The sequence below is a fragment of the Psammomys obesus genome, unplaced genomic scaffold (genome assembly GCF_907164565.1).
Source record: "Psammomys obesus unplaced genomic scaffold, mPsaObe1.curated_primary_1811, whole genome shotgun sequence".
NCBI classification, from domain to species: domain Eukaryota; kingdom Metazoa; phylum Chordata; class Mammalia; order Rodentia; family Muridae; genus Psammomys; species Psammomys obesus.
In genome coordinates, this window is record NW_026588368.1 from 1698591 (window position 1) to 1718386 (window position 19796).

At 41.8% G+C, this 19796-nt stretch overlaps 1 protein-coding gene across 1 annotated transcript in view; it reads right to left on the bottom strand.

Annotated features, from left to right (window-relative positions):
- Alox5 (arachidonate 5-lipoxygenase) overlaps nt 1–2867 on the bottom strand; it is a 49433-nt gene extending 46566 nt beyond the window's left edge. Inside the window, exon 1 of the mRNA XM_055604124.1 lies at nt 2618–2867. Coding sequence (XP_055460099.1) covers nt 2618–2767 — 150 coding nt within the window. The 5' untranslated portion in view covers nt 2768–2867. The remainder of the gene's footprint in view (nt 1–2617) is intronic.
- Between the last annotated feature and the right edge of the window lie 16929 nt (nt 2868–19796).

Here is a 19796-nt window from a genome sequence, read left to right on the forward strand (position 1 = left end):
GTATTTGCTAGATATATTTGAGAAGTGTATCATCTGTAAGATGAATTTACATGAACGGAGTATATTCCAGAACCATCCGCCCAACAGCACACTATCCTTAGCTTTTTCAGAGTGCTGTCGAGGAGGGAAAGCGGCCACCTGAGGTGTCCTCAAAAATCTCAAGCTGTGTTAGAGCTGTCCCATGCAGGACCACGGAACAAGGTCATTCCATGGTCCACCTGGGCTCTCCCCATCGGACAACAGGGAATGGACACCTGACCCCGCATGGCAGTCGGTAACTGCCATCCGCAAAGGGTCCCCGCCCTGAATTCCTATGCAAAACTCTTGTGGGGAATAGTGGGAGATGGGCAGCAGAGCCGTGTGTTCAAACAGGTTAGTACTGTCCACTGCTCAGCTGTACGCTAGGAAGTAGCGCTGCAAATGGCGGCTGGCCTTCTCGATGGCTGTTTCCCCTGTTCCCCATGACAACCCTGTGGCATTTTTCTCAGTACAGTGGGATAGCCTTCTTCTCTCAGCAAACGCTTTCCTCAAGGTTTGTTTTTCTATCTTTACCCAAAAGGGACAGCTGGACTTTAAAGATATACTGGCCACAGAATGAGGAAGTAGCTCTGGACTGTGCAAGGCACAGTGTGTAGTAATTTTGCATCAACAGGAACTTTCTCAAAAGCTCTTTTCTTTTCTTTCTTTCTTTCTTCTTCTTTTTTTTTTTAAAGACTCCTTCTGCATTCAGCTATAGGACAGCAAGTTCACAGGACCTGTGGTTCCCTCCTCCCAGATGGAAATATACACGCAAATCTCTCCTGAAATTTGCCTCTGGGGTTCTTGCTGAGGTGTTTAATTACAATGTCACTCCAATGGGTTTTCAGGTTGGGAGACAGAACAGAAAGAGGTAAATAATGAACAGAACAGCCCCCCCTTCCTATCCAGCCACCTATGATGGCCTCACTGCCGTTCTCCTACTGGGGGAAATGACACATGAGATGACCTTTGCCACATAGCCTGAGCACACTGATGGTCTGTGCATCTCTAGATTTGTGGAGAAGGGGCCCCTGTAGTCTATTTATAAAGAGGAAGCAAGCTGTCCCCTCTCCTTTCCCCTAGAGACTGGGAGAACCCCCAACAGTGAAAGTAAACCAAAAGTGCTTTGGAAGTCGCAAAGGGTGTTAGCATTGCAAATGGATGGCACACTCGGTCTTCCTTACCACAGTTCTAGGGGTCATCTATCTCCCAGGCTGGCGAAACCAAGCAAGAGATGCCATTCTGAGGCTCCACAGCCAACCTCCCATGAAGGGAGTTCAAGCCTGGTTAGCAGCTTGCTAATCATGGCCAAGTACCAGGTCCCAGGATAGGATCAAGCTTACCCAGAGTTTGGAATCCAGAAAGGGGGTTAGCTATTATTTCTCTAGTTTAGGCTGAACAGATGTGAAGTGAACTTTATCCAGGAAGTATTCAGTAGATACAGATGAAATTGTCGATTGTGTTTGTCACAAATAGTTAATTCTAAGTAAACTACATGGTAAGGCCGTCTGGTAAAATCTATACTCTCTTGGTCTACTTTAGAATGTGGAGGTGGTAGAAGGAGGAAGACACCCCCAACCCCTGCACCCCAGTACCTGCCGTGTGTCTATTACAGAGTCGCTTACTGATCAAGTTTTATGGACTTGGCACTTAGCGGGGCTCTGAAAACCTTGGCCTGTCTCTAGTCAGAGAAAGCCACGGGGCTAGAATTTACACACCAGTCGCATCCAAGCTGACCGGCCCCCCACAGTGCCTGGATGGGGCTGCAGATACAATACGCTCTGGCTGCCTCGCTAGGGCAGTTACCGACTCCAGTGTCTGTATCAGGAGGAAAGAAAGAAAATCTTTCTTCCTTTTTTTTTTTTTTTTTTTCCCTCCAGAGGTTAATACTCGGGAAGGAAGTGTCCCCTTTCATGCACCAGACTGACAGACTTTCCAAAGGTGGAAATTCCTTGAAATTCCACCGGAGCTGGGTGCAGGGAACTACACATCTGCAGGTACTTAGGTGTGGGGACACTGACTCCTCGAGTCATTCCCAGGCAGCAAATGGGACTGGGCTCCCCCCATGACTCGTGGATTAGGTTGGACCTAACCTATTTTCAGCTTGGTAAACCGAGGAGGCACAGCAGAGATGGGAGAGTGATGACGCCCGAGCTGAACTCCCCGACTCTGGATCCCAGACAGGCTGGTCCTCTGTCTACACAGAACGGCTGGCTGTCTAACAGGGCTTTCCGTGCTTTGCGGTAGAACAGGAGTGTGGGGCACTGGGTCCTCAGAACTCCCGAGTGAAGGGGCCTCTCACCACTTCTGGGTCCCGTTTGTGAAACCTCGTGCCTTCTCCCACGGAAGAAGCCAGCCCCATGCGGACCCCATACTGGCAGTCCTTTGTCCCTTGAGAGATCCCGGCCACCAGGAAGCCCAGGGTTCCCCTCTACCCCAGTCCCACTTTCCCTGACATGCACAGACCCTGGCACTCTGGCGCTGCGCCAGGGTCCCAGACGCGTTCACGGTTGGGTCTCCGGCGCTGGGGCAGACAGTCCTCGGGCGCCTGCCTGCCTTGCCCTGCCGCCAGCCCTCCGGCCCCAGCGTGCATCCTCACCGCACCACGCTCGAAGTCGTTGTAGAAGGCCTTGTCCAGCAGGTGCTTCTCGCTGCAGCCCGCGGAGCCAACCAGGCTGAGGTAGATGTAGTCGTCCGTGCCCGCGAACCACTGGCTGCCGGTGGCCACAGTGACCGTGTAGGAGGGCATGGCGCCGGGCAGTGAGTGCTGCTGGCGTGGGCGCAGGAGCCCGCGAAACTCAGCGTGCCAGCCCCCTAGCTTCTTGACCCTGTCCCTCGCGGCAGCTCCCTGCCACAGTAGCCAGCAGCCGCCCAGCCTATCATTTGGATCCGGCCCCGCCCAGGATCCGGCCCGGCTTTCTGGTTCAGGCTCCGCCCCTGCCCCTGGCCAGTCCCCCACACCCCACCTTCCCCCTCATCTTTCGCTCCTGTGGGCTGGTGGGGCGTTAATCCCATCTCTGACAGGCGGGGGTCCCTTGATCCTGTGCCTCGTCTCTACCCAACTTTTATGCCTCGGTTCATTAGTCAGTCAATCCTTTGTTCCTTTCATCCTTATGGCTTCCTGCCTGCCTCAGTGTCCCTCACTGTCAGCTCCAAGGGCTGAGGCTTAGTCAGCATTTGATGGAATGATTAGGTGCTATGCATTGGTCTGCCACAGTCTAAGTGAGCTCTTTTCTGGAAGTCTGTGTCTTCCTAGGCACATTTCCTTTCTTCTGGATTTCTCCTGTCTTCCTTCTGGACCTCTAGATCTTCTTGTCCAAAATCCTTCCCAGTTGTTGCTTCTTGCATGACTCTGTTTGCCTTCCTTTTACTGAGATCCCACAGCCTTTGCTCACACTTACTTACCGGCACACTGTCATTCTGTCCCAACGGGGTCTGCTCTTCTTCGCTTCTCCCATCATATCACGTTGTACGTGGGGGCTGGGACTGTCTTTTGCTCATATCCTAGTTCAGCACAATGTGAGGGAGAAGCGCTACGTAGATCCTAGTGATTATTATTATTATTATCTTATTATTGGGGAACCTGTAACTTGCCAGGAAAGCAGGTCTTTGTGGCCGGAAAAGCAGAAGGTAAGGCCAGAGAAAGAGGACCAGCGCCTACTTCCCCTCACTGGCGGCATGGCCACCTGACTCACGCAGTGGCGTGCCGTGAGATGCTCTGGAACCACTGCGTTCATAATTGCGACAGGATGAATCTGCCCCTTCAACGGGACAGAGCAGATCCATCCTCTGCTGGTCCAGCGAGTGACTAGAAACCTATCTGTCTGAACTGTCACTTTCCTCTGCAGATGGCCCACACCACATCTTTAGCCAGCTTAAAAAAAAAAAAAATACAGAGACCTACAGTCAGACACCTTGGAACACTCAGCCCTAAATGCATCAAATCCCCACCCCCACACCTCCAAGCTCAGGGAACCCTCACATAAGAGGAGGCAGAAAAAATAATGTACAAATCAAAAGGGATGGAGGACACCAAGAAAACAAGGCCCTCTAAATCAACACGTGCAAAGCTCATATGAACTCATAGAGACTGCTGCATATACAGGGCTTGCATGGGTTTATACAAGGTTCTCAATTATATATTATGGCTTCCAGTTTAGCGCTTTTATGGGATTCCTGAGTGTAAGAACAAGTGAACCTCTGATTCTTTGGCCTTCTGTTGGGGCTACTTTCCTTCTGTTGGCTTGTCCTGTCTATCTTCAATGTGATAATTTTTGCTTTATCTAATTATATTTTGTTTTGTTGTATTTTAACATCTCTGAGAGGCCTGTTCTTTCCTAATGAGAGTCAGAAAGGGAATAGATCTGGATGGATGAACTGGGAGGGGCATAGAAGAGTGGAATCAGGATAGACTATGTGAGAAAAGAATCTATTTGCAATAAAAGGAAAATTGTGTAGCCTCATTCATGAGAAACTAAGATAGGATAATTAAATGGAAGAGGGGAAATGGAGAGCAAAGAAAGTAGAGAATATGGAAAGAGACAAGTAACACTAAAGGCCCTTTGAAAAACTATGTGGAAACCCACTACTATAGAAAATTCCTAAAACATTCATATACAGAATGAATATATATGTATATATACATATGTATGTATATATACATATATATGAATGTATATGTATACATATATACATGTATACATACATATTCATACATATGTATATATACACATATATGTATGTATATGTATACATATACATATATGTATATACATATCAACATACATACATGTATACATACATATTTATATTCGTTCTGTATATACATGCATATACACATATATATCTATATAATCAGGGATACAATCTCCCAGCTAGATATCTATGCTACCAAGTAAAACCTCCAGGGTCAGGTATGTGTTACATCTTGCCGAATCACTGGTCAAAGGCCCTGGACATCACCAGCTCTTGCCAAGACTCTTGGTTACTTCCCACAACTCTTATGGCAAGGCCCTGTTGCCGAAGATAACACTCAGTTGTATCATTTAAACGGAGAAGTCAGGCTGGTGCCGGACTGGAAACTCCACCACCGCTGAGTAGCTTTAGTGATGCTGGAAGGCACTCTGCACACCTCTGGAGGAGGAAGGCAATCATCAGCATCGCCCAGCTACAAACCCTGCAACCTACAACGATGACCTGGTTATGAGACATACTGTGCAAGAGTGGTATAAGTGTTATGGGGGTAGCAAACCATATTTAAAAATTGGATTTAAGGCTGACTCAATGAGATGGAACCATACCTGACACTAAAGTGGCCAAAACCTAAGGCTGTAGAGCTCACAGGCCTAGAGGAAGATATAATCACAGTATATTGTATAAAACTTTTAAATAAAAATATAAATAGAGCCTTAGTTTCTTTCGGTCTGTAAACAAAAAGCAAAGTAAATAAGACAATTCTTATGCATTGGGAATGTAGAGGAAACGTACACACTGACTCCTCTGCGTTCCAATAGTATCAGTAAGGAGCCCATGAGGGGAATAGAACCCAGACATGTGCACTGTATTTTGTTTTTCCAGACCATATCTTCCCAACCCCTGCCCTAGACAGAGGAGGCTCACAGTCTCAGTACACATCCCTGAAAACGGACAGGAATGGCTTATCCCAACCCCTTGCTCATCTAGCCAGCACTTGTACCATCCAAGTAAAAGTCAAAGGGAAGAGGATGCTTCCGTAAATGTCCTCATGAATCTGCAAGCATCCTGTTGGAAGGATAATGCTGAAATGCCTATTGAGGTTCCTGCAGCCTGACGTCAGAGCTCAATCATTTTATGCACCAGCTTTCTTCATTCTCCCTCTGCCTCCTGCCTATCGAAATTGTATCAGCCTTTCGTAGACTGCTTTCTTCCTCAAAGTTGTGCTATGAGAGGTATCAATTTACCTTGGTCTCCAGTATCCTAGGACCCAGGTAGGTTTACATGATGACTGAGTTCAACCATCCAGTTTTATTTAGAAAGACAAACTTAATGAACCTTCTCCCCATTGGAACTTCTTGACTAAGTACAAAGACATCTTCCAACCCCTAAAGCACACACTCAACTGGACTTGTGTGTGACTTGCTCTTGGTCCCTGTTTTTTTTTTTTTTTTTCAGAAGGGAGCAGAAGTCTCATTCTCAGGCTGGATGCCCCTGATAACTTACATCCTGAGGTTAGATAGTCTCTACCTGGTACCTCCCTGGAGGCACCCTGGATGAACAAACACAAGAGGAGTAACTCAGTCAGTCCAAGGCTGAAGGTGGCCCTCCCTGTAAGACCCGCCCTCTGTCATCTGAGAGGGCATTGGTTATTCTCTTCCTTCATGGTGATTCCTTCCTTTGTGATTCTCATCATTGCCTATCATTGCTTTATGGTTTTTCTTTGGTCTGCTTAATAATAGAGGCAGAGTGCAGTTTTGTTCAAGTTCTTGTAGGGCATGGGTGAGAAGAGAAGAAAATCACAACTTAAAATTTTCATCTATTTATTTATTTATTTATTTATTTATTTATTTATTTATTTATTTATTTATTTATTTTACATCCCAGTTATAGCCCCCTCACAAAATCAAAACATTTTTAAGAAATCTGTGCTAAGAAATTTTAGTTCCAACTCTCTATTTGTTCACTGTAAAAAACAAAACAAAACAAAACAAAACAAAACAACGCCAGAAGGTAAATCTCAAATTACAGAGAAGGAAAACTAAGCTCAAATACCTCCCAGATGGCACCATGTGTGTGGTTACAAAGTTCATGGTGGGTGATTGCTTTTGAGAGCCAATGAAGTGTTACTTAAGCTGAAAAGAAAATATCCTTATACGAGACAAGATGTGATTCAGAGGCAGATGGATGTGATGCTATCTGAGATCTCATGGTCTTCTCACTGCTGAGCACTGTGCATCAGATTTGGTTAGATCCTGTTCTCACCCCTATTTTGCAAATGGGGAAACTATCGTGTTAGATTTTCAGTTACTGTAATGAAATGCAAGAGATAATCAATTTGAAAATAGGAAAGACGTAAGGAGGTCCCAGTCCATCATCCTTTCACCCCACTGCTTTAGCCCGTGGTGAGCTGTGCATGCTGGGTACAGCGTGTGGTGGAGCAAAAACCTCATGCATAGAAAGCAAAGGTGAACAGCAGGACCCTGAGGTCTCACAGCCCCCTTCAAAGGGATGCCACCCATGACCTGAATGGGACATATTAGGAGAACTGACTTCCATGGACGATAGACACTTTTAGGTAAATAGTTAATAGTATGATTTCTCGTGACTTTTAAAGACAGCCTTAGTGTTATTTTACCCTCCTCCCTCATTATTTTGTAAAAGATCCTGGAAACCTAGCAGTTACCTGGTGCTGATGAAGTCATGGACCTTGCAGGAGAACCTACAAGTGCCACTTCACTAAATCAGCAAACTCCTTAACTACATTCTAAATATCTATCCTTATACCCACAGAAAAGGGTAGTCTTTAGTCCTCATCAAGTGAACTTCTCTTTGCAATAGACAGAGACTGTTATAGAAGACCACAGCCAATCAAAATTCAGAGCTGTAGAGGTCAGATCTAACTGATACATCTACAACACAACTTCTGCACCTAAGGCTCAGGGATCATTGCAGAAGAGGGGGCAAAAGGGATGAAAGAGTCCAGAGTATCAGGGAATTTGCTGTGAGACTGTGTCTCCCAGGAATATCAGAAGTTACACCCATAAAGTCTCACCAACATGCCTCCCAAAACATGAGCTGAACAAGGATGAGGAAAATCAACACACTAACATGGATGACCTTGGGGGGGGGGGCTCAGGAAGACCCAACCTTAGACATAGAACTACAAGCAACTAAGGAAGGCTGAGAGCAGGAGAAATAGTCTCCCAGGAAAACACAACAAATGTTCATCCATGAACATATGCATAAAGTAACATTATACACACTGAGCAGGTTATACTTATGTGTGTAGGAACACACACACACGTGACAACAATTAATGAAAAAAAAAGAGGCCATGAAATTGGAAGATAGCAAGGAGGGGTATATGGAAGGAAAAATGATGTAATTATATTATAATCTCAAAAAATAAAAATAAAAGAATAAAAAAGTCCAAATTGTTAGCAGTTCAATCATAACTGAAGTTCAAAGTCTACTCACCAGAACAATGCAAATAAATCCAGGAGTAACAACCCAGATCTTTTCAGGATGGAGGTAGGACTTTTTTTGGGGGGGAAGATGCTGACATCATCAATAGCCCCTTGAGGACGAGCATAAGCATTTGTTCTTTTTAAAAAAATAATTTATTTATTTATTACCATTCATTCACTTTGTATCCCTGCTGTAGCCCCCTCCCTCATCTCCACCTAGACCCACCCCCCATCCCTCTTCTCCTCCTATGCCCTTTCCCTAGTCCCCTGATAGGGAGGACCTCCCCTTCTATCTGACCCTTGCCTATCAGATCTCATCAAGGCTGGCTGCGTCATCTTCCCAAGCAAACTAACTAGGCTGCACCCCCCAGGGAGAGGTGATCAAAGAGCCTGCCACTGAGTTCATGTCAGAGACATCCTTGCTCCCCTATTAGGGAACCCACTTGGAAACTAAACTGCCTACGGACTTCCTCTGAGCAGGGGATCTAGGTCCTCTCCATGTATGGTCGTTGGTTGGAGTATTGGTCTCTGCAGGCCCCCCCTGGGCCCATGATTTTTGGCTCTGTTGGTCTCCTTGTGGAGTTCCTGTCCCCTCCAAGTCTTTCTACCCCCCTCTTCTTCCATAAGGTTTCCGGCACTCTGCCAAAAATTCAGCTATGAGTTTCAGTATCTCCTTCGATACCATGGTGGATAGAGTTTTTCGGAGGTCCCCGTGGAAGGCTCCTGTCCTGTTCCTTGCCTTCTCCTACTTCCATTGTCTACCTGTTTTCCCTTCAGAACAAAATGACAGCTTACAGACTGGGAAAATATCTTCGCCAACCTTTTTCTGACGGAGGGCTAATATCCAGAATATATAAAGAACTCAAGAAGTTAAATACCAACAAACCAAGTAATCCAAGTAAAAAATGTGGTACAGAGCTAAACAGAGAATTCTCAACAGAGGAATATTGAATGGCAAGAAACACTTAAAGAAATGCTCAATGTCCTCAGTCATTTAGGAAATTCAAATCAAAACAACCCTGAGATTCCACCTCACACCCAGTCAGAATGGCTAAGATCAAAAACTCAAAGATGATGCATGCTGGAGAGGTTGTAGAGAAAAGGGAACCCTTCTCCATTGCTGATGGCAATGTAACCTTGTACAACCACTTTGGAAGTCAATCTGGCATTTTCTCAGAAAATTAGGAATAGTGCTTCCTCAAGATCCAGCAATGCCACTCCGAGGCATATACCCAAAAGATGCCCCACCATTCAATAAGGACATTTGCTCCACTATGTTCATAGCAGTTTTATTTGTAATAAAACTGGAAACAACCTAGATGCTCCTCAAAGGAGGAATGGGTACAGAAATTGTGGTACATTTACACAATGGAAAACGATTCGGCAATTAAAAACAAGGAAATCATGAAATTTGCAGGGAAATGGTGGGAACTAGAAAAGATCATCCTGAGTGAGGTATCCCAGAAGCAGAAAGACACACATGGTATATACTCACTTATAAGTGGATAGTAGACATATTCTATAGGACAAACATACTAAACTCTATAGTCCTAAAGAAGCTAAGCAACAAGGAGGACCCTAGGGAAGATGCTCAATCCTCATTCAAAAGGGCATTTGTTCTTTTAAGTGCTCAAGAAATGTTGAACAAATGAATTTTGTTCTTGCTTAAGTCCTGATTTTCTTTGATGACTTTGTATTTGTTCCTCATCATTTAATCTCACTTGATAAGCTCTGCTGTTTTGTTTATGGGCCAATGAACTGTGTCTTAGATAGGGTTTTATTATTGTGAAGAGACACTGACCATGGCAACTCTTTTAATTAAATAAATAAATAATTGATTTCATTCATTTACTTTTGAAATTTTGCTGAAGATGTTTCTTTTTTCTTTTTTTTAAATGATGTATGAATGTCATTATTGTTTATTCTCATTGCTATTTATTTATATTATTTTATTTTTCTTTATTAATTACACTTTACTCACTTTGTATCCCCCCCCCCATGGTTCCCTCCCTCCTCCCATCCCAATCTCTCCCTTCCTCCACCCTCTGCATGCATGCCCCTCCCCAAGTCCACTGATAGGGGAGGACTTCTTTTCCTTCCTTCTGATCCTAGTCAATTAGGTCTCATCAGGAGTGGCTGCCTTGTCCTCTTCTGTGGCCTGGTAATGCTGCTTCCCCCTCAGGGGGAGGTAATTAAAGAGGAGGTCAATCAGTTCATGTCAGAGACAGTCCCTGTTCCTATTACAGTGGAACCCACTTGGATACTGAACTGCCATGGGCTACATCTGTGCAGGGGTCTTAGGTTATCTCCATGCATAGTCCTTGGTTGGAATAGCAGTCTCAGGAAAGACCCCTGTGCTCAGATTTTTTGGTTCTGTTGCTCTCCTTGTGGAGTTCCTGTCCTCTCCAGATCATACTGTTTCCCACTTCTTTCCTAAGATTCCCTGCACTCTGCCCAAAGGTTGCCCATAAGTCTCAGTATCTACATTGATAGTCTGCAGGGCAGAGCTTTTCAGAGGTCCTCTGTGTCAGGCTCCTGACTTGTTCCCTCTTTTCTCCTTCTTCTGATGTCCAGCCTCTTTGCCTTTCTGGATAGGAATTGAGCATTTTAGCAAGAGTCCTCTCTCTTGATTAGTTTCTTTAGGTGTACAGATTTTAGTAGGTTTATCCAATATTATATGTCTATACGAGTGAGTATATACCGTGTGCATCCCTCTGCTTCTGGGATAGCTCACTCAACATGATCTTTTCCAGATCCCACCATTTACCTGTGAATTTCATGATTTCCTTGTTTTTTATTGCTGAGTAATATTCCATTATGTAGATATACCACAATTTGTGCATCCATTCCTCCACTGAGGGGCATCTGGGCTGTTTCTAGCTTCTGGCTATTACAAATAAGGCTGCTACAAACATGCTTGAGCAAATGTCCTTATTGTGTACTTGAGAATCTTTTGGATATATGCCTAGGAGTGGTATAGCTGAATCATGAGGAAGTGCTATTCCTAGTTGTCTGAGAAAGTGCCAGATTGCTTTCCAGAGCAATCTGGTTGTACAAGTTTACATTCCCACCAGCAGTTGAGGAGGGTTCCCCTTTCTCCACAACCTCTCCAGCATGTGTTGTCTCTTGAGTTTTTGATCTTAGCCATTCTGATGGGTGTAAGGTGAAATCTTAGGGTTATTTTTATTTGCATTTCCCTGATGGCTAATGAGGTTGAGCATTTCTTTAAGTGTTTCTCTGCCATTCGATATTCCTCTGTAGAGAATTCTCTGTTTAGCTCTGTACCCCATTTTTTAATTGGATTACTTGACTTTTTGCTGTTTAACTTCTTGAGTTCTTTATATATACTGGATATTAGCCCTCTGTCAAATATAGGGTTGGTAAAGATCCTTTCGCAATCTGTAGGCTGTCATTTTGTTCTGAGGACAGTGTCCTTTGCTTTACAGAAGCTTTTCAGTTTCATGAGGTCCCATTTATTGATTGTTGCTCTTAGAGCCTGTGTTGTTGGTGTTCTGTTCAGGAAGTTGTCTCCTGTGCCAATGAGTTCAAAGGTATTCCCCACTTTTTCTTCTAAGCGGTTTAGTGTGTCTAGTTTTATGTTGAGGTCTTTGATCCACTTGGACTTTAGTTTTGTGCAGGGTGATAAGTATGGATCTATTTGCATTTTTCTACATGTAGACTTCCAGTTAGACCAGCACCATTTGTTGAAGATGCTGTCCTTTTTTCCATTGAATGGATTTGGCATCTTTGTAAAAAATCAGGTGTCCATAAATGTGTGGATTTATTCTATTCGATTCCATTGATCCACCAGTCTGTTTCTATGCCAGTACCATGCAGTTTTTAGTATTGTTGCTCTATAGTACAGCTTGAGATCAGGGATGGAGATACCTCCTGAAGATCTTTTACTGTAGAGAATTGTTTTAGCAATTCTGGGTTTCTTGTTGTTCCATATGAAGGTGAGAGTTTTTCTTTCAAGGTCTGTAAAGAATTGTGTTGGTAATTTGATGGGAATTTCATTGAATCTGTAGATTGCTTTTGGTAAGATGGCCATTTTTACTATGTTAATCCTGCCAAGCCATGAGCATGGGAGATCTTTCCATCTTCTGATATCTTCTTCTAATTCTTTCTTCAGAGACTGGAAATTTTTTTCATACAAGTCTTTAACTTGCTTGGTTAGGTTCACACCAAGGTACTTTATGTCCTTTGTGGCTATTGTGATGGGTGTTGTTTCCCTAATTTCTTTCTTGGTCCTTTTGTCCTTTGTATACAGGAAGGCTACTGATTTTTTGAGTTAATTTTGTATCCAACCACTTTGCTGAAGGTGTTAATCAGCTGTAGGAGTTCCCTGGTAGAGTTTTTGGGGTCACTCAGGTATACTATGATATCATCTGCAAATAGTGATACTTTGACTTCTTCCTTTCCAATTTGTATCCCCTTGATCTCCTTCAATTGTCTTATTGCTCTAGCTAGGACTTCAAGAACAATGTTGAAAAGATATGGAGAGAGTGGATAGCCTTGCCTTGTCCCTGATCAGTGGGAATGATTTAAGTTTCTCTCCATTGAGTTTGATGTTGGCTATAGGCTTGCTGTATATCGCCTTTACTATGTTCAGGTATGTGCCTTGTATCCCTGATCTCTCCAATACTTCAAACATGAATGGATATTGGATTTTGTCAAATGCCTTTTCAGCATCTAAGGAGATGATCATGTGATTTTTCTCCTTCAGTTTATTTATGTGGTGGATCACATTGGTGGATTTCCATATATTGAACCACCCCTGCATGCCTGGGATGAAGCCTACTTGGTCGTAGTGGATGATGTCTTTGATGTGTTCTTGGATTCGGTTTGCAAGTATTTTGTTGAGTATTTTTGCATCAATGTTCATGAGGGAGATTGGCCTGAAATTCTCTTTCTTTGTTGGGTCTTTGTGAGGTTTAGGTACCAAGGTGACTGTGGCTTCATAGAATGAGTTTGGTAGTGTTCCTTCTGTTTCTATCTTGTGGAATATCAATGGACCCAATTCTCCAATAAAAAGACACAGACTAACAGAATGGATGCGTAAACAAGACCCAACAATCTGTTGCATACAAGAAACACACTTAAATCACAAAGATAGACATTACCTGAGAGTAAAGGGCTGAAAGACGGTTTTCCAAGCAAATGGACCCAAGAAACAAGCAGGAGTAGCCATCCTAATATCTAATAAAGTAGATTTTCAACCAAAATCAATCAAAAGAGATATAGAAGGACACTTCATACTCATCAAGGGAAAAATCCACCAGGAAGATATCACAATCCTGAACATCTATGCCCCAAATGCAAGGGCACCCACATTTGTAAAAGAAACTTTAATAAAACTTAAACCACACATAGACCCCCACACATTAATAGTGGGAGACTTCAATACCCCACTCTCAACAAAGGACAGGTCAACAAAACAGAAATTAAACAAAGAAACATTAAATTAAACTTTAAACTAAACATAAAAATTAAACTCTGACAGAGGTCGTGAATCAAATGGACCTCATAGACATCTACAGAACCTTTCACCCAAACACAAAAGAATTTACCTTCTTCTCAGCACCTCATGGAACCTTCTCCAAAATAGACCATATAGTTGGTCACAAAGCAAGCCTCAACAGATACAAGAAGATTGAAATAATCCCTTGTATCCTATCTGATCATCATGGAATAAAACTGGACCTCAATGACAGAAATAGCAAAAGAGCTACACACACATGGAAACTGAACAACTTGCTTCTAAATGACAGCTGGGTCAGAGAAGAAATAAAGAAAGAAATTAAAGACTTCCTAGAATTCAATGAAAATGAAGGCACAACATACCCAAACTTATGAGACACAATGAAAGCAGTGCTCAGAGGAAAGTTCATAGCACTAAGTGCCTTCAAAAAGAAATTAGAAACATCTCATGCAAGCAACTTAAGGGCTCACTTAAGAGCCCTAGGGAAAAAAAAAAAAAGAAGCAGACACACCAAAGAGGAATAGATGGCTGGAAATAATCAAACTCAGGGCTGAAATCAATAAATTAGAAACAAATAAAACAATTCAAAGAATCAATGAAACCAAGAGCTGGTTCTTTGAGAAAATCAACAAGATAGACAAACCCTTAGCCAAACTAACTAAAAGGCAGAGAGAAACTATCCAAATCAACAAAATCTGAAACGAAAAGGGGGACATAACCACAGACATTGAAGAAATCCAAACAATAATTAGGTCTTACTTCCAAAGTCTATATGCCACAAAATTTGAAAATCTAAATGAAATGGACAATTTTCTTGACCGATTTTACATGCCAAAGCTGAATCAAGACCAGGTAAACCAATTAAATAGTCCTATATCCCCTAAGGAAATAGAAGCTATCATCAAAAGTCTACCATGCAAAAAAAGCCCAGGACCAGATGGTTTCAGCGCCGAATTCTACCAGACCTTCAAAGAAGAGCTAACACCAATACTCTTTAAACTATTCCAGAAGATCTGTTTTTTGACCTGGATTCCTCCTCTCCCTCATCTTTGCTTACAATTCAAAGATTTTATCTTTTCATGATGCCCCATATTTCCTGCATATTACTTTCTAGTCTATAAAAAACCCCTAAGATATTCTTTGCTTTGTTGGGTAGTCCTTCCCCTTCATACTGAAGCCCATATATTTTATCTTTTATTTGAGACATTCTGCTTGTAAGGCATTCCTTTGCATTTTCTAACTGTGTTACTGAATTTTCAACTCCACCTTCATTTCAGTTTGAGTTCTCCTCAACATTTTGCTATTTTTACTGAATTCTGTTTTCTAATCCTGTATGGTCTTTGTCATTTCGTTCAACCTTATGTTCATGTTTCCTTTGGCAATCAATTGGTATTTGCTTTTTAAAGTTAATTCTCTTTATGTTCAGGGAGGTACTCCTTTTTGTTTTCTTTAAAGTCCACAAATTCGTTCATGAAGCTTGTGATTATTATTCTAAGACCTGTGCCCATGGGTTCATCTAGATAATTGCCATTGGAGAACACCTCTCTAGAACTCATGGATTTGGGGAGGGGTACCCTGTACTGATCTTTCATGTTGTTTATATATTCTGGGGATGCACCTGGCTGTGTGGATTTATTTCTGTTTCTGACAGTGTCTGAGGGAAGCAGTGTCAGGTGCTTTTTTTGTTTGTTTGCTTGTTTTCTGGTTTTTTTTTTTTTTTTTTTTTTGGTAAGGGTATATCCCTGGTAGGTGGAAGGCTCACACCCACTAGTATTTAGGTTGCACAAATTAGAATTGCTGGGTTAAAAAAAAAAAAAAGGATTGCACAAAGTTGTGTGGATAGTGAAAAGGGATGGATCTTGGAAAAGCTGGGGGGGGGGGGAAGGTGAAAGTAATTAAAACATGTACTAAATTCCCGTAAAGACTGCTTTAAAAATTCTCCTTAAAAATAGCTCTCAAGAAATCAGGAGTTGAAGAAACATACCTCATACAATAAAGCATATATGACTAACCTATAACAATATAATACTAAGTTACAAAAAACAGAAAGTGTTTCCATTCAAACCGGGAACATGACAAGGAATCTGCTTTCTCAATTCTAATTCAACATGGCCTTTGAAGTGTTAGCTGGGCAATAAGACAGGAGAAGGAATGAAAAAAATACAGTTACGAAAGACAAAGCCAATGTCTATTTGCACATGATATGGTCTCCTATGGTGAGTAATGGGGACAGGAGAATCATCCACTGAAACTCATGAACCAGCGAGCTTGATAGAAGTAGTGGCAAACAACAGAGACTGTACAACAAGATGGAAGACAAGGAATGACTTTTGGTTTTCCCTGACCCCTGTAGGCATTCGTGAACAGCACAGCATAAACACACACATATACAAAGAACTTACTTTCAACAAAATAGCAGGTAAAAAAAAATCAGCACATATATATATATATATATATATATATATATATATATATATATATACATATATATATATGTAATAAACATGCTGAGAAAGAAATCAGAAAGCCATTCCTATATACAATAGCTTTTAAAAAATTAACTACCCGGGGCAGGGTGTGTGTGTGTGTGTGTGTGTGACTAAGGAAATGAATAGTTTCTGCAATGAAAATGTAAAAAACTGAAGAAAAAAAAATGAAGATACTAGAAGGCCTTTCATGTCACAAAATGGTTAAATTATCACTAGTGATCAATACATTTAGTGAAATCCCCATCAAAAATCTCAATATCATTCTTCAGCGAAATAGAGTAAAATAAACCTATAATTCATATGGAAGTATGAAAGTCTCTGGATAGCCAAAATAATGCTGAAAAAAAGAAAAGAGCCACACTGACCTCAAGTTGCATTACACAACCATGGTAACACAACATAATACTTGAACAAAACCCAAATATATACCAATGGAATATTTTAGAGGAACTAGAAATGAAACCACACAACTACACCCATCTGATATATTTTGTTTATTGACACAGGGTCTCATGTAGCACAGGTTGGCCTTGTATCTGGGGGTGGCCTTGAACACCTGACCCTCTTGTCTCCAACTCCTGAGTGCTTTGATTACAGGTACATAGCACCTTGCCCAGGAAGCCAATGGACTCTTGACAAAGGTGTCAAAACATGTTGGAGAAAAGACTTTTCAACAAATGGTGCTGGGAAAACTAGATATCTACATGTAGAATTATGAAAGTAGAACCCTATTCTCTCATCCTGGTCACGAGCAATTGAAAATATATCAGTTATCTTAATGCTTTGGAATTTTATACCTGTGAGTTTAACCTGGAATGCTTGTGGAGGTCAGGAAGCTAGCAAAAGGAAGCACAGGAGTAGGGAAAGGGTCATAGAAGGAAGGGGCAATAGAGCCCATGTGATCTGTGTATGCCACAGTCTCCCAAGTTTTGCTCCTGTCCAGGGACTCTAACCACTGCCTTTGCTGTCTTCTCTTTTTCATACACACTTTCTTCCACCCCCTTATCAAAGATCTTGGTATAAACAGCTACACATTTTGTGAGACAATAAACATTTGCATATGTCAAAAAAAAACATCTTATGTACCTAAAATTCTGAAGCTATTGGTGGAAAACTGGAAGATACAGGCACAGGCAAGGTCATGTAGGAAAGGACAGCAGTATAGCTCAGGACATAAAGAACTGACACGTAGGACTTCCATGAAATTAAAAACAAACAAACAAACAAAACAACAACAACTGAATGGCAAAGAAAACAATAAGAAGAGATAGCCTGTGCAATGGAAGAAAATATTTTCTTAACTGCATCTCTGATAGCAAATTAATATCTAGGAAATATAGAAGACTCAAAATTCTAAATACTACAAAACCAAACAATTCAATAAATAAGTGGTCTAATGACCAATCATTTCTGAAAAGATAAGATACAAGGGACCAATAAATATGAAAAATATTAGATTTTCTTAGCCATCAGAGAAATACAAATCAAAGCTACATTCATCTTCAATCTCACTGTAGTCAGAATGGCCACCATTAAAAGCATAAATAGCAACAAGTACAGGAGAAGACACAGACAGGAAACAGAGAAGCCTCAGGCATTATTGATGGGAATATATATTAATCCAAAGATGATGGGAATTAGTGTAGAAGTCCCTTAATAAACTCTATCCTATGAACCATCCATAACATGCCTGGGTATACTGTTGAAGGACTATAGGTCAATGTACTGCACAAGTATACAATCATGTTTATGGCTGCACTGGTCACAGGAGCTAAGTTAGTAAGTCTAGGTTTCTATCAACAGATAAATGGATAAAAAAATGTGACATATATAGGCAATAATGTTTGATTCAGTCATCAAGAGGAATGAAATTATTCAATTTTCAGGAAAAATGATTACAACTGACCATCATTATATTGAACAAATATATTCAGATTGAGAAAACAAACCATCGCATCATTAGGTGTGAATGTGTTATTCTGAGTAACTAAACTTGGGTCTTCCCTGACCTCAGTCTTCTGAGCTGAAACAGTGGCGATGGCCTGACCTCTCCCTCTGGGGACTTATACTCTGTTCCAGACATTTGGCTTGAAGCCCAACATGGTATGTATGTGTCCACCAATGACAGCCAAATCCCCAGCAAAGAGGGATTTAATTTAATTGCTCCTTCTGGGTCCATTTAAAGGAAGGGCTGTTAACATCCCTCCCAAGTGTTTCCCAAGGACAGGGACAAATTCTACTGAAGATGAGCCTAAAACTCTTGGCAACATGAACTTAACTAGGGGAACAAAAAGCTTCGTCTGTCTACAGGAACTCATTTCCACCATGTTCCCAACTTTGTCTGTGGTTGACAGAAAGTCATATGTACATCACACTAGCTGCACAAGACTGAAGTTTTATCAAGGTAACTATGAGTATTTCTAGACTTGTTTGTTCCATGGGGGGTGACATGAAACAGAGGGGAAAGTTTGATTTGTAACTGCCTGCTCAATATTAATTAACGGCATAAAAACAACTTGTGCTTATTTAGCTAAGTGTGTTTAGTTACATAATACCAATAACATGGTCCTAGCTATAATTACTGCGCATTATTACTGTTTGATCCATGAATGTGACAATGTTGAGAACGAGATGCTAAGTGTGGCTAAGAGTTTAAGGTCTGCATGCCACATCACAGCCATAAAAGTACCCATGCCAGCTGTTGATGGGTGATCCCTTTTCTTGACCCTCCTTTAACATTTGCTAGGCAAGTGTGTAGGCTATGTCACACAACAAAGAATTCTTGGCTGGAATCCAAAGGCTTGAGACGGAATGCTAGCCTTGTCCACTAAAGGTCCGTGATTAGGGCAAGTAATTTAGAGTGACTTTAATAGACAGGCTGGACAAAGTCATTTTGATTTAAAGCTGGATACTTGAAATTTTAGCACGTTCTGATTTTCAGTTTTCCGCTCTTGAAATACATTCAAAGTTGACGCTGCACCTTCACAGATAATAAAGTGCATTGGGTAGGTTATATAGTGTTTCTGAAAACCCTGAGTCCCTACAGAGATTTAAAAATGAGGATCAGAAAATTCGTCATTCCCAATTACCTTAAGACAGTAATATTTTATTTGTGAAATGATGAACCATGAACTGGAACTAAAATAACATTTTGCTAAAAATAAATTGTGTACCATGTAAAATTCAACACCCTCAGGAGAAAATAAAATTAAAATTTTAACTGCAGGGATTTTGAGTGCAGTCATGTTTCTGAAGTGATGAGACCTGCAATGGATGTTTGTTTTCCAGGAGGCTTAACCGCTAGAGGATCTGGAATGTGGCTAAGATAACCTCTGTGTGATGTCTAAATGCAGCAGGACTTTAAGGGTTAGCTGATATCTGACATCTTGCTCTTTCCGTCCATATCCTGTGTGATAATTCTGAGGCTTGGTGAGAACTGAAGCCAACGCCCTAGAATCTCAGAGGAGGGTCAGCGTTGTGCCTTTCAGGGGAAGAGGAGACCGGTGAGGGCGATCCTATGGTCATGCTCATGGACACTCTTGGCTTCCTGATTCCTTGCCTCCCTGTCATGTAGCTGGACAAGGAGACTGCCCACCTTGCCTGAAAGCCATCACACGACGTGGGTAGTTTTCTGCAAGGGAACCT